The 13,535-nt window shown below is 45.5% G+C and overlaps 2 protein-coding genes across 4 annotated transcripts in view; one reads left to right on the top strand and one right to left on the bottom strand.

Moving 5' to 3' along the window:
• Nucleotides 1-903, bottom strand: part of RHPN1 (rhophilin Rho GTPase binding protein 1) — a 118,896-nt gene extending 117,993 nt beyond the window's left edge. Inside the window, exon 1 of the mRNA XM_073577357.1 lies at nt 837-903. The gene's annotated coding sequence lies outside the window, so the exon portion shown is untranslated. The remainder of the gene's footprint in view (nt 1-836) is intronic.
• Nucleotides 904-1,014: 111 nt separating this feature from the next.
• The window catches only part of TOP1MT (DNA topoisomerase I mitochondrial), an 85,815-nt gene continuing 73,294 nt past the window's right edge, over nt 1,015-13,535 (top strand). Inside the window, exons 1-6 of one of the 3 annotated variants that reach the window (XM_073577351.1) lie at nt 1,015-1,232; nt 4,785-4,835; nt 5,437-5,519; nt 5,693-5,798; nt 6,821-6,873; nt 7,742-7,819. In XM_073577351.1, coding sequence (XP_073433452.1) covers nt 4,788-4,835; nt 5,437-5,519; nt 5,693-5,798; nt 6,821-6,873; nt 7,742-7,819 — 368 coding nt within the window. In that variant the 5' untranslated portion in view covers nt 1,015-1,232; nt 4,785-4,787. Of the gene's footprint in view, nt 1,233-4,784; nt 4,948-5,436; nt 5,520-5,692; nt 5,799-6,820; nt 6,874-7,741; nt 7,820-13,535 lie in introns of all 3 variants that reach the window. The other 2 variants (XM_073577352.1, XM_073577353.1) reach the window with 2 other exon arrangements.

The raw sequence follows: 13,535 nt of genomic DNA, 5'->3' as shown, positions 1-13,535 counted from the left end.
GCCCCCCCCATACACATCACCAGACACAGAGCGCCCCCCCCATACACATCACCAGACACAGAGCGCCCCCCCCATACACATCACCAGACAGAGCGCCCCCCCATACACAGAGCGCCCCCCCCATACACAGAGCGCCCCCCCCATACACAGAGAGCCCCCCCCATACACATCACCAGACACAGAGCGCCCCCCCCATACACATCACCAGACACAGAGTGTCCCCCCCATACACATCACCAGACACAGAGCGCCCCCCTCCCTATCCCGTGGATCTCCCTTCCACGGTCCAGCACAGTCTCCGCCCAGACTCTGTTGTTGGGAGTGCTGACGTCACGTTGATACCGCTGCAGCTAGTCAGTGCACTCAGCAGCTCTGCCCGATTAGCTGGCAGTGATTAGCTGCAGTGCTGTCCACAATAACAGATGGGGAGCAGTGTCGGAGGCTCAGCGCTGGACCCGGGGAGGGTGAGTAAAGAAATGCTTGTAGAGTTCTTTAAACTGCATCCACAGTGCAGAGGACACACAGGACAGGAAAACCCCTTTATATGTGACATGTAAGCAGTGGGGCTCGCAGCTTCCGTGGACCCCGTACAGGACGCTCCGGGGGTCTCCTCTGCGATCGGTGCCAATGACATCCTGTTGTTAGGTCAGCTGAGCATGCCTGTGATTGGCTGCAGCGGTCACGTACCCGGAACCCCACCTCGTATACCTTGGAAAATGTCACGATCCAGTCACCTGACCGCTGCAGCCAATCACAGGCCTCCTTGGCAATCAGCTGACCTAAGAACGGAACGTCATGGCTTCCAGAGCCTGCAGACCCCCAGGGGGCGCTCACACCTGCAGTCACAGCGCCGGGCCTGTCCTCATGGAGGTCTCTGATTGAGATTTTTGCAGCACCTGACTGGACACCAGTGGCATTACAGGTCCAGCAGCTATTTATAACCCTCCGATGCATGCTGGGACATGCACTACTGCACCCAGCAGGCCACACTTGTAGCTCCGCCTCCTCCGCACATTCTGACGTTTCAGTCCTGACGCTCTTGTAACCTTGGCAACGTAATGACGTAATTCACTTTCCGGCCTGGCGTCGCGTCAGTAGTACGCAGGACCGGAAATAGTACGGCAGGGTGTGACGTCACGTCCCGCAGAGGCTGAGCTTCCGAGAGCGGGAAAACGGGAGGGCTGCGTGTGACTGAGCCCCGGACCGAGACCTCCGCCCCCGGGGATGGAGAGGTGAGAAGCCGAGAGCGGCGGGTATGTGCCGGGCAGCCCTGTGTGGACCTGGGGAAGAGACCTAGACTGTAGCCAATGGCCCCCTGGTGTCAGTCATTACTGTGGGAGGAGACTGTAGGACAGGAGACTACAATCTATTACTCCCCGTTATCGGCCATTACTGGGGAGGAGACTGTAGGACAGGAGACTACAATCTATTACTCCCCGTTATCGGCCATTACTGGGGAGGAGACTGTAGGACAGGAGACTACAATCTATTACTCCCTGTTATCAGCCATTACTGGGGAGGAGACTGTAGGACAGGAGACTACAATCTATTACTCCCTGTTATCAGCCATTACTGGGGAGGAGACTGTAGGACAGGAGACTACAATCTATTACTCCCTGTTATCAGCCATTACTGGGGGAGGAGACTGTAGGACAGGAGACTACAATCTATTACTCCCTGTTATCAGCCATTACTGGGGAGGAGACTGTAGGACAGGAGACTACAATCTATTACTCCCTGTTATCAGCCATTACTGTGGGAGGAGACTGTAGGACAGGAGACTACAATCTATTACTCCCCGTTATCGGCCATTACTGGGGAGGAGACTGTAGGACAGGAGACTACAATCTATTACTCCCCGTTATCGGCCATTACTGGGGAGGAGACTGTAGGACAGGAGACTACAATCTATTACTCCCTGTTATCAGCCATTACTGGGGAGGAGACTGTAGGACAGGAGACTACAATCTATTACTCCCTGTTATCAGCCATTACTGGGGAGGAGACTGTAGGACAGGAGACTACAATCTATTACTCCCTGTTATCAGCCATTACTGGGGGAGGAGACTGTAGGACAGGAGACTACAATCTATTACTCCCTGTTATCAGCCATTACTGGGGAGGAGACTGTAGGACAGGAGACTACAATCTATTACTCCCTGTTATCAGCCATTACTGGGGAGGAGACTGTAGGACAGGAGACTACAATCTATTACTCCCTGTTATCAGCCATTACTGGGGAGGAGACTGTAGGACAGGAGACTACAATCTATTACTCCCCGTTATCGGCCATTACTGGGGAGGAGACTGTAGGACAGGAGACTACAATCTATTACTCCCTGTTATCAGCCATTACTGGGGAGGAGACTGTAGGACAGGAGACTACAATCTATTACTCCCCGTTATCAGCCATTACTGGGGAGGAGACTGTAGGACAGGAGACTACAATCTATTACTCCCCGTTATCAGCCATTACTGGGGAGGAGACTGTAGGACAGGAGACTGCAATCTATTACTCCCTGGTGTCAGCCATTACTGGGGGAGGAGACTGTAGGACAGGAGACTGCAATCTATTACTCCCTGGTGTCAGCCATTACTGGGGAGGAGACTGTAGGACAGGAGACTACAATCTATTACTCCCTGGTGTCAGCCATTACTGGGGGAGGAGACTGTAGGACAGGAGACTACAATCTATTACTCCCCGTTATCAGCCATTACTGGGGGAGGAGACTGTAGGACAGGAGACTACAATCTATTACTCCCCGTTATCAGCCATTACTGGGGGAGGAGACTGTAGGACAGGAGACTACAATCTATTACTCCCTGTTATCAGCCATTACTGGGGGAGGAGACTGTAGGACAGGAGGCTACAATCTATTACTCCCGTTATCAGCCATTACTGGGGGAGGAGACTGTAGGACAGGAGGCTACAATCTATTACTCCCCGTTATCAGCCATTACTGGTGAGAGGAGACTGTAGGACAGGAGACTACAATCTATTACTCCCCGTTATCAGCCATTACTGGGGATGAGACTGTAGGACAGGAGACTACAATCTATTACTCCCCGTTATCAGCCATTACTGGGGGAGGAGACTGTAGGACAGGAGACTACAATCTATTACTCCCCGTTATCAGCCATTACTGGTGAGAGGAGACTGTAGGACAGGAGACTAGAATCATAGAATCGTAGAGTTGGAAGGGACCTCCTGGGCCATCTGGTCCAACCCCCTGCTCAAAGCAGGATTCACTAAATCATCCCAGTCAGATGTCTGTCCAGCCTCTGTTTGAAGACATCCATTGAAGGAGAACTCACCACTTCTCGTGGCTGCTTGTTCCACTCATTGATCACTCTAACTGTCAAAAAGTTTTTTCTAATATCTAATCTGTGCCTCCTCCCATTCAATTTCATCCCATTGCTTCTAGTCTTTCCTTGTGCAAATGAGAATAAAGTTGATCCTTCTACAATGTGACAGCCCTTTAGATATTTGTAGACAGCTATTAAGTCTCCTCTCAGTCTTCTCTTTTGCAAACTAAACAATCCCAAATCCTGCAACCTTTCCTCATAAGACAGGGTTTGCAGACCGGTCACCATTCTGGTTGCTCTTTTCTGAACTTGCTCCAGTTTGTTGATGTCTTTTTTAAAATGTGGTGCCCAAAACTGGACACAATATTCCAGATGAGGTCTGACCAAAGAGGAGTAGAGGGAAATAATGACTTCACGTGATCTAGACTGTATGCTTCTGTTAATACATCCTAGAATTGCATTTGCCTTTTTTGCTGATGCATCACACTGTTGACTCATATTCAGTCTGTGATCTATTAGTATACCCAAGTCTTTTTCACATGTGCTGTTGCTTAGGCCTATTCCTCCCATTCTGTATATGCTTTTTTCATTTTTATTGCCCAGATGTAGTACTTTGCATTTTTCCCTGTTAAAAACCATTCTGTTAGTTGCTGCCCACTTCTCCAGTTTATTTATATCTTTTTGAATCCTCTCTCTTCTCTAGTATTAGCTATCCCTCCTAGCTTTGTGTCATCAGCAAATTAAATCAGTTTACCCTCAATTCCTTCATCTAAATCGTTGATAAAGATGTTGAACAATACAGGGCCCAGGGCAGAGCCCTGTGGTACCCCACTTTAGACATTCTTCCAACTGGATGTGCAGCCATTTACGACCACTCTATGGGTCCGATCACTAAGCCAGTTATGAATCCACCTAACAGTTGCCTTGTCCATTCCATACTTAGTCATTTTTTCATTAAGGATTGTATGAGATACTTTGTCAAATGCTTTGCTGAAGTCAAGATATACTATATCTACAGCATTTCCTTGATCCACCCAATCTATTACTCCCTGTTATCAGCCTCTGACTGATCCTCAATGATTAGATATAATTTGGGGATGGTGTATTGTTGGGTGAGGTTATGTGCCCCTGTGTGTTGTATTCGCTGCTCTGGAGGGAGCGTTGTTTCTGACTTATAATATGCTGTGCACATGTGGGGTCTCTGTCTCAGCTGCGGGGGGCGCCTCTGATCTGTGTCTAGTTGGTAAGTGATCAGTCTTCGTAGTCTCTCACCGCTCAGCAGTGATTTCCAGCACTTCATAGGTTATATCTGGATTTCTGCGGGTGGATGTGTTCAGCTCTCACTAACACTGACTGTGGGGTGAGAGGCTTCGAGGCCCCCTGGGTCCCCCATTATATCTCAGCTTTGTCTATTCACAAGGAAAAAAACTGAATTGTGACTGTGGATAAAATGTTTTTTTTTTTTTTTTTTTTTCTAGATAATGGTGGCTGAGGAAGTTCTTTGCCAGAAAGCGGAGAATCTAAAACTGGTATAGTGCCCTTTCTGTTGGCTGCTCATTGACAGTGGTGTCCGTCCCCTTTGTTTTCACGCAGTGTCATCAATGTGAATTGGGCCAAGATTGCTGCAGAGCTCTCTGAGCTGTAAGTTTGGTTCATTAGAGTAATAAGGGACGTGGGTTCCAATCTTTACAGACCACTTCCCAATTCTCTGCCTCCTGAGGTCGTTTCCCCTCCCAGCACCTGCCTCTTTAGCTTGATTGACAGCCTGTGTGAAGACAGGCAAAGAAATCAGAGATTGAGCTGTCAACCAAGCCAAAGAGGCGACAACGTACTGGGAGACAAATCCGGGAGGCAGTTGGTTAAGTGCTCCTTCCATCCAAAACACTTAGAATTCTTTATATGAAAAAAATATTTTAATTATTCAGGAACAGATGCAAATCTTTATCCTCCCTGCAGGGATGTTGCAGGGTTATTAAGCATCTGTTATTTGGTTCTTCAGTTTATTGCTGCTCTCTGGGGTCCTGGCAGAAGCTTTCCTCTAATTTTACTATTGTCATTGGTCCTTCCTGATGTAAAGGATTGTCCAGAGTGGCGCGCCCCTTTAAGTTACTGACTGTTTATATATTGCAGAGTCAGAAAATTCCCAGCAAAGCTGTTAAGTTAGATCGGACGAGATGCCTGATATCAAGTGGCAGATTCCCCACTGTTGACAGGTCATTTCCAGCTCCAACCACTTAATCCCATGGGGTGTTTTTCATGTTTGTGATTATGTGGCTAAACTCTTTACATTGCACTTTTCAGTCTGTCTTTTTTACCAATTGCTTGCACTACCACATTTAGGCCTGCAGGTGGCGCTCCCAGCTCATTTATTTTCTCTTGTGTTTAGAAAGCAAAAGTTTAAGGGAGACCAAAAAAGAGAACACGGTAAAGAAGAGCCCAGAAAAAAGAACAAAGCCTCTTCTTGTTACCAGTCACACAATGATCGTATGGAAGTAAGTAATGTTACAGGAGGAGGGACCTCCAAACTGTACGGCTGTGTTCACACCAGACTGGTTACCAACTGAAATACTCCTAGTAAATATGGCAGGGAACACCCACAACCACGTGCTGTCTGTGGAAGGGTGAAATCCAGAATTGGGCAAAAAGAATCAAAACCTAAAATCCCAAATTTAAAGGGAACCTGTTAGCAGTTTTGGCCGGTATAAGATGCGGCCGCTGCCTTTCAGGGCTTATCTACAGCATTCTATAATCGTCCCGTCCGATAGGTGTCGCAGGTCTGTGTCCGGCCCCTCCGAACTTCTTGCGAGGCCACCCTCTTTCTTGCTTAACAGGCTCCCTGGCATCGCGCTCCTGCGCAGGCGTACTACTCTGCCCCCAACATGGCAGACAAAGTACCCCTGCGCAGGAGCGCGATGCTGGATAGCCATGAAGCAAGCAGGAGGCGGCATCTTATATCGGCCAAAACTGCTGACAGATTCGCTTTAATTTAGCTCTAAAAAGCTGTGTGATTTCAGCTACCTGGAAATGGTGATTTTATTTATTTTTTATTCCTTGCATGAGAGAGCTGCACCCTCCAGAGACAAAAAGTATGTAGAGATAATATTTCCTACTGTTGATATCTCGCCGGCATATTTTGCGGCGCTGTACATCGGTTTTCACTGTATTACGACCTAAGTTTCCTATCGGGACACCTATTCAGGGTGGGAGGACATGGAAAGTCTTTGCGGAGTGGATCCCAGTGCTGTGAGGACATGATGCTGACCACCATCGTGGCCCAATGCACAGATGGCGACATGGAGGAGACAACCGCACATGCGTTGCCACCTCTGCGTTTTTGGTGGAGGTAGATGAGGCCCTGTTTTTGCGGCGGAATATGTTCCCACATCCTGGTGTGGGCACAGTAGGGGAGAAGAGCTTGTGGAAACCAGTGACCTAGAATTTTAATAGGTTATTGGCCCGTGCAAGCAGATCACTGAAGCTTCTGCATACATTTTTTTATTACTTTTATCTGTAGGTTGGACAAGCTGCATCGTCTGAGAAGCTGATCCAGGATAATATTGTGTCTTGGTAAGGCCTCACCGAATACATTGTTGGGGGTCTTATTTTTTAGCCCACCATCCCTGATAGAACAAGTGATGAATTCTTTTATAATGACCCTTTGTGCTGAGGACTCTGCGACACTGTCGTATGTTAATATTGTATTTGTTCATCAGAACATACATGGCGTAAGGTAGGACAAAAGCGAAAGATGCTGCTGAGAGAGGTCTCTAGTTGACCACCAATGTTCACCGTTGGACCTTCCCCTTTAAATGTCAAAGCTATTAATGTCTTTTCTTTGTGAATGTGCCTTCTGACTTCTGGCTCTTCTGCATTTAGTTGTGAATTCAGGCTCTTCCTATTTGACACTGCTACATGTAATCTTAATGGTATTAATCTTTTATAAAAGCTATTTTTGCGGGCAAGACAAAAATGTTCTTCATGGGATTAGATATATAAAACATAAATTCATTCAGCCACCTACAGACCCCCACCTGGGTCCAGTACAGGCTGCTCTACATTCTCCGCAGAGACCAGGTGCAGATCGAGCTCGCTATGGCCTTTGATTGACTGCAGTGCTCAGGTGACTGAGCAGGGTGCCTTTATAAACAGTCTATGAAGCACTTCTCAAGTCACCTGACCGCGGTAGCCAATCGTAGGCCATAGCAGTCCGACGGTTGGTGGAACAGTGACCTGCTTCTGCTGATGGAGCGACCTGCACAGGATCCGGGCGGGTGCCGGTAGATGAGAATGAGTTTAGCACCCAGGCCTCTGGTTGTATGTACCCCTAAGTGGTGATCCTGCCTCAGCTGGTAGTGCATTCCTTATAAATTCAGTTGATGGTGGGTGTGGTCTACAACTCCCGATCTGTCAGTCATGGTTTGCATTTTCCTTTTAGCACCTCGGAACAATTTTTGGATTCTACTCCAAACTCTGAACTTGCAATGAAGATCGAACGCCTCGCTGAGGATGACGGGTATGTATTTCAGGGTCACTTTAGTGGAGTCCAGACTTGCAGATTTCAGCACTGCTTCTTGAGCTGTAAGGGTATGTATGTAAAGAATGGAGAGGTCTGTAATTTTTATCGTAGGTACACTTCAACTGTGAGTGACAGAATCTAAACATAAAAAATCAGAAAATAATAATAATAAATTTTATTTTTATAGCGCCGACATATTCCGCAGCACTTTACATTTCAGAGGGGATTCGTACAGACAATAGACATTACAGCATAACAATAATCACATACAGTAGATTATAACAAATGCCAAGAGGAAAGAGGGCCCTGCTCGCAAGCTTACAATCTATGAGGAAAGAGGTAGACACGAAAGCTGGGTGGTAACAGTTGCCCTGATTGTATGGACCAGCCATAATGTTAAGTGTGTAACAGTACAGACGCAGAGGGCTAATGGAGGCATAAAGCATGTGGGAACATGATGCGGGGAACCTGGTTATGGTAAAACTTTTGGCTGTGCCACATAGGGATAGATTAGGTTAATATGTTGAGGCGATAGGCCAGTCTGAATAAATGCGTTTTCAGGGCACGCTTAAAATTTTGGGGATTGGGGACTAATCGTATTGACCTGGGAAGTACATTCCAAAGAATTGGCGCGGCACGTGTATCATAGAATCATAGAATCGTAGAGTTGGAAGGGACCTCCTGGGCCATCTGGTCCAACCCCCCGCTCAAAGCAGGATTCGCTAAATCATCCCAGTCAGATGTCTGTCTAGCCTCTGTTTGAAGACTTCCATTGAAGGAGAACTCACCACTTCTCGTGGCAGCCTGTTCCACTCATTGATCACTCTAACTGTCAAAAAGTTTTTTCTAATATCTAATCTGTGTCTCCTCCCATTCAGTTTCATCCCATTGCTTCTAGTCTTTCCTTGTGCAAATGAGAATAAAGTTGATCCTTCTACAATGTGACAGCCCTTTAGATATTTGTAGACAGCTATTAAGTCTCCTCTCAGTCTTCTCTTTTGCAAACTAAACATTCCCAAATCCTGCAACCTTTCCTCATAAGACAGGGTTTGCAGACCGGTCACCATTCTGGTCCCTCTTTTCTGAACTTGCTCCAGTTTGTTGATGTCTTTTTTAAAATGTGGTGCCCAAAACTGGACACAATATTCCAGATGAGGTCTGACCAAAGAGGAGTAGAGGGAAATAATGACTTCACGTGATCTAGACTGTATGCTTCTGTTAATACATCCTAGAATTGCATTTGCCTTTTTTGCTGCTGCATCACACTGTTGACTCATATTCAGTCTGTGATCTATTAGTATACCCAAGTCTTTTTCACATGTGCTGTCACTTAGCCCTATTCCTCCCATTCTATATATGCTTTTTCCATTTTTATTGCCCAGATGTAGTACTTTGCATTTCTCCCTGTTAAAAACCATTCTGTTTGTTGCTGCCCACTTCTCCAGTTTATTTAAATCTTTTTGAATCCTCTCTCTCTCTCTTCTCTAGTATTAGCTATCCCTCCTAGCTTTGTGTCATCAGCAAATTTAATCAGTTTACCCTCAATTCCTTCATCTAAATCGTTGATAAAGATGTTGAACAATACAGGGCCCAGGACAGAGCCAACTTGAGACATTCTTCCAACTGGATGTGCAGCCATTTACGACCACTCTTTGGGTCCGATCACTAAGCCAGTTATGAATCCACCTAACAGTTGCCTTGTCCATTCCATACTTAATCATTTTTTCAATAAGGATTGTATGAGAGACTTTGTCAAATGCTTTGCTGAAGTCAAGATATACTATATCTACAGCATTTCCTTGATCCACCCAATCAGTGATACCGTCATAGAAGGAAATTAAGTTAGTCTGACATGACTTATTAGTTACAAACCCATGCTGACTCTGTTTAATCACTTCATTCTTATCCAGGTATTGACATACATGTTGTTTAATAATTTGTTCAAAGATCTTTCCTGCTATAGAAGTCAGACTCACCGGCCTATAGTTACCTGGGTCCACCTTCTTCCCCTTTTTGAAGATAGGAACAACATTTGCTCTTCTCCAGTCTTCTGGCACTTCTCCTGTTCTCCAAGAATTTTCAAAGATTATAGAGAGGGGTTCAAAAATTTCTTCTGCTATCTCCTTCAGTTCTCTGGGGTGTAATTCATCTGGACCTGGAGACTTGAATTCATTTAGGCTAGCTAAGTGTTTCCTCACTATCTTTCTGTTTATAGATATCCTGGATTCTTCTATTCCCTTAATAGGACAGTGAATAACAGTTGATGTTACATTTCCTTTCTGAGAGAAAACAGATGCAAAATAGGAATTTAAAAGTTCAGCCTTCTCAACATCCTGTCTTACCATTTCATCATTTTCATCCTGTAAAAATCCTATAGCATCTTTGACTTTTCTTTTACTTTTGACATATCCCCAAAATCCTTTATTATTGCTTTTGACATCTCTTGCAAGCCTCAATTCATTTTCAGCTTTAGCTAATCTGATTTGTGCCCTGCAGGTTCTGCAGACAGCATTATATTCTTCTTTAGATATGCCTCCCTCTTTCCATTTTATAAACATTTTTTTCTTCTTTTTTAGCATGTGCTTAAGTTCTGTGTTCATCCATCCTGGTTTCCTTAACTGCTTCCTATTCTTCCCTCTTTTCGGAATTGTTAACAACTGTGCTTTGAGAATTTCATTTTTCAAGATTTCCCATCCTTCCTGGACATTTTTATCTTTAAGGATATCCAGCCATTGGATCCCTCCAATTCTCTTTCTGAATCCCTTAAAATCTGCCTTTCTGAAATCTAACCTTGACGTCTGAGTCTTCACAGGTCTTCCGCCTCTAGTTATCCAAAATTCTAAAATAGCATGGTCGCTACCTCCTAGGGTCCCAGCCACTTTTACCTCATCAACCATTTCCTCCCTGTTTATAAGGATTAAATCCAAGGTAGCAGTTCCCCTTGTTTTCTCCCTTACCTTTTGGAAGATAAAGTTGTCAGCAAGAGAGGATAAGAACTTCCTTGACCTGTTAGTTTTGCCTGAGAGAGATTCCCAACAAATGTCTGGATAGTTGAAATCTCCCATGACAACTATGTCATATTTTTTGGAGAACTTGGCCATTTGATGCATAAAGAGTTCATCCATAGCTTCAGCTTGCACAGGCGGCCTGTAGTAAATGCCTACAATGGTGTCCTTTCCATTGTTCTGTCCTTGTATTCTTACCCAAACAGTTTCCACAGAACTCCCAGTCTCTGAAGCTTCAATCTCTGTGCAGATATACGCGTTTCTAACATACAATGCGACACCCCCTCCTCGTTTATCAAGTCTGTTTCTTGCAAATAAGTTGTATCCTTCTAGTCTTGTATTCCAATCATGTGTATTGTCCCACCAAGTTTCAGTGATTCCAATGACATCATATTTCTTTTCCTGTGTTAGTAGTTCCAATTCTCCTTGTTTGTTGCCCATGCTTTGTGCATTAGTATAGAAACATTTTAGTTTGTGATTGGTTTCTCTTTCTCCAATATTTTTATTAATTAGATTCTTTTGTCTTTGTTCTTCCTTTCCACTTCTAATAGCAGAGTTCTCAATAGCATTTGTCAGGTGTATGGCTTTTTCTGGTCTTTTGCTTCCCTTCCCATGTTGTTCTAGTTTAAAGCTCTCCTTACAAGTGTAGCAAGGCGACTTCCAAATACATGCTTACCAGTCTTCGTAAGGTGCACCCCATCTCTAGCAAGTAGTCCATCGTATAAGTAGTTCACTCCGTGATCCAGAAATCCAAATCGTTGCTGACGGCACCATCGACGTAGCCAGTTGTTCACCTGCAGAATCTTATTCCACCTCCTTGTTCCATGGCCATCCACTGGGAGGATGGAAGAGAAGACCACCTGCGCTCCCAGTTCTTTCACTTTCTTGCCTAAGTCTTCAAGTCTCTGCAGATGGTTTCCAGGTCGTTTCTTGCAGTGTCATTTGTCCCCACATGTAGTAGCAGGAATGGGTAGTCATCTGTAGGTCTGAAGAGTCCTGATATCCTGTCAGACACATCTTTAATTTTTGCACCTGGAAGACAACACATTTCTCTTGAAGTAATATCCGGTCTGCAGATAGCGGCCTCAGTTCCTCTCAACAGGGAATCCCCCATGACCACCACTCTCCGTTTCTTCTTCACAACATTTTTCTTTCTCCATCCAGGAGGACTCTGAAGGCGTACAAGGTTGCTGCTTGTTGGCAAAGTCTTATCCTGATGTATTTCTTCATTGTTTTCCTGCGTGAGAGCCTGGTACTGGTTTCTGAGCAGTATGGGTGCTGACTGCCTCCTGATCCTCCTGCTTCTCTGGGTCACATGTCTCCATTCCTCTGTTTCTTCAGGTGCACTTCGAATTTCTTCTCTTTCTGTAACATGAAGAGATAATTCTGCTCTGTCCAAGAACTCTTCACGTTCCTTAATGATCTTCAACGTAGCTAACCTCTCTTCGAGATTTTGCAACTTTTCCTCCAACAGGGACACAAGCTTGCATTTGTGGCATGTGAAGTTTGGCTTTTCCACTGGTAAGTCTGTGAACATGTAGCAAGAAATGCAGCTCACCAAATGGCTCCTGGCCTCTTCCATCTTGAGATTTCTTAAAAACGATGAAACATGAGGCGCGGTTTTTCCGATTTCCTCTTTTCAGCTGCAACGGCCAAAACCCAGTGATCGTTGAGCTCGCGGAGACTCTTCACTTATCCCAGAAGGCACTGGGAATATGCAAATGATCTCCTCAAGACTCTTCCCCTGGTTTTCCAGGGGAAGAGTGTAAAGTCTTGGAGACGGGAGTGGGAGGTTCTGACTATTGAGGATGCTAACCTCAGGTCATCAGCAGAACGGAGGGCGCGGGTAGGGTGGTATACTGAAACAAGGGAGGAGATGTAGTGTGGTGCTGAGCCATGGAGGGCTTTGTGGGTGAGGGTAATAAGTTTATACTGAATTCTGGAGTGGATGGGTAGCCAGTGTAATGACTGGCACAAGGTAGAGGCATCGGTGTAACGATTGGTGAGGAATATGATCCTGGCTGCAGCATTCAATACAGATTGGAGAGGGGAGAGTTTGGTAAGAGGGAGACCGATTAGAAGAGAGTTACAATAGTCCAGACGAGAATGAATAAGAGAAACAGTAAGAGTTTTTGCAGAGTCAAAAGTAAGAAAAGGTCGAATTCTAGAAATGTTTTTGAGGTGCAGATGACAAGAGCGAGCCACTGATCGAATGTGGGGGGCAAAGGAAAGCTCGGAATCAAGTATGACCCCAAGACAGTGGGCCTGTTGCTGGGGAGTAATAGTGGAACCACACACAGAAATAGCAATGTCGGGTATAGGTACATTAGTAGAGGGAGGAAACACCAGGAGTTCAGTCTTTGACAGGTTCAGTTTCAGATATAGTGAGGACATGATGTTAGACACAGCGTTTAGACAATCGCCGGTGTTTTCTAGAAAGGCTGGCGTGATGTCAGGAGAAGAAGCGTATAATTGGGTGTCATCAGCATAGAGATGGTACTGGAAACCAAATCTACTGATTGTTTGACCAATAGGGGCAGTGTACAAGGAGAAGAGGAGGGGGCCTAGAACCGATCCTTGGGGGACCCCAACAGTAAGGGGAAGGTGAGAGGAGGAGGAACCGGCAAAAGATACAGTAAAGGAGCGGTCGGAGAGATAGGATGAGAACCAGGAGAGAACGGTGTCCTTGAGGCCAATAGAACGGAGCA

This window comes from Dendrobates tinctorius, unplaced genomic scaffold (assembly GCF_039654945.1).
Source record: "Dendrobates tinctorius isolate UK_male_01 unplaced genomic scaffold, ASM3965494v1 ptg000055l, whole genome shotgun sequence".
Lineage (NCBI taxonomy): Eukaryota > Metazoa > Chordata > Amphibia > Anura > Dendrobatidae > Dendrobates > Dendrobates tinctorius.
The sequence above is the reverse complement of the archived record's forward strand: the minus strand, read 5'-3'. Positions and strand labels throughout refer to the sequence as shown.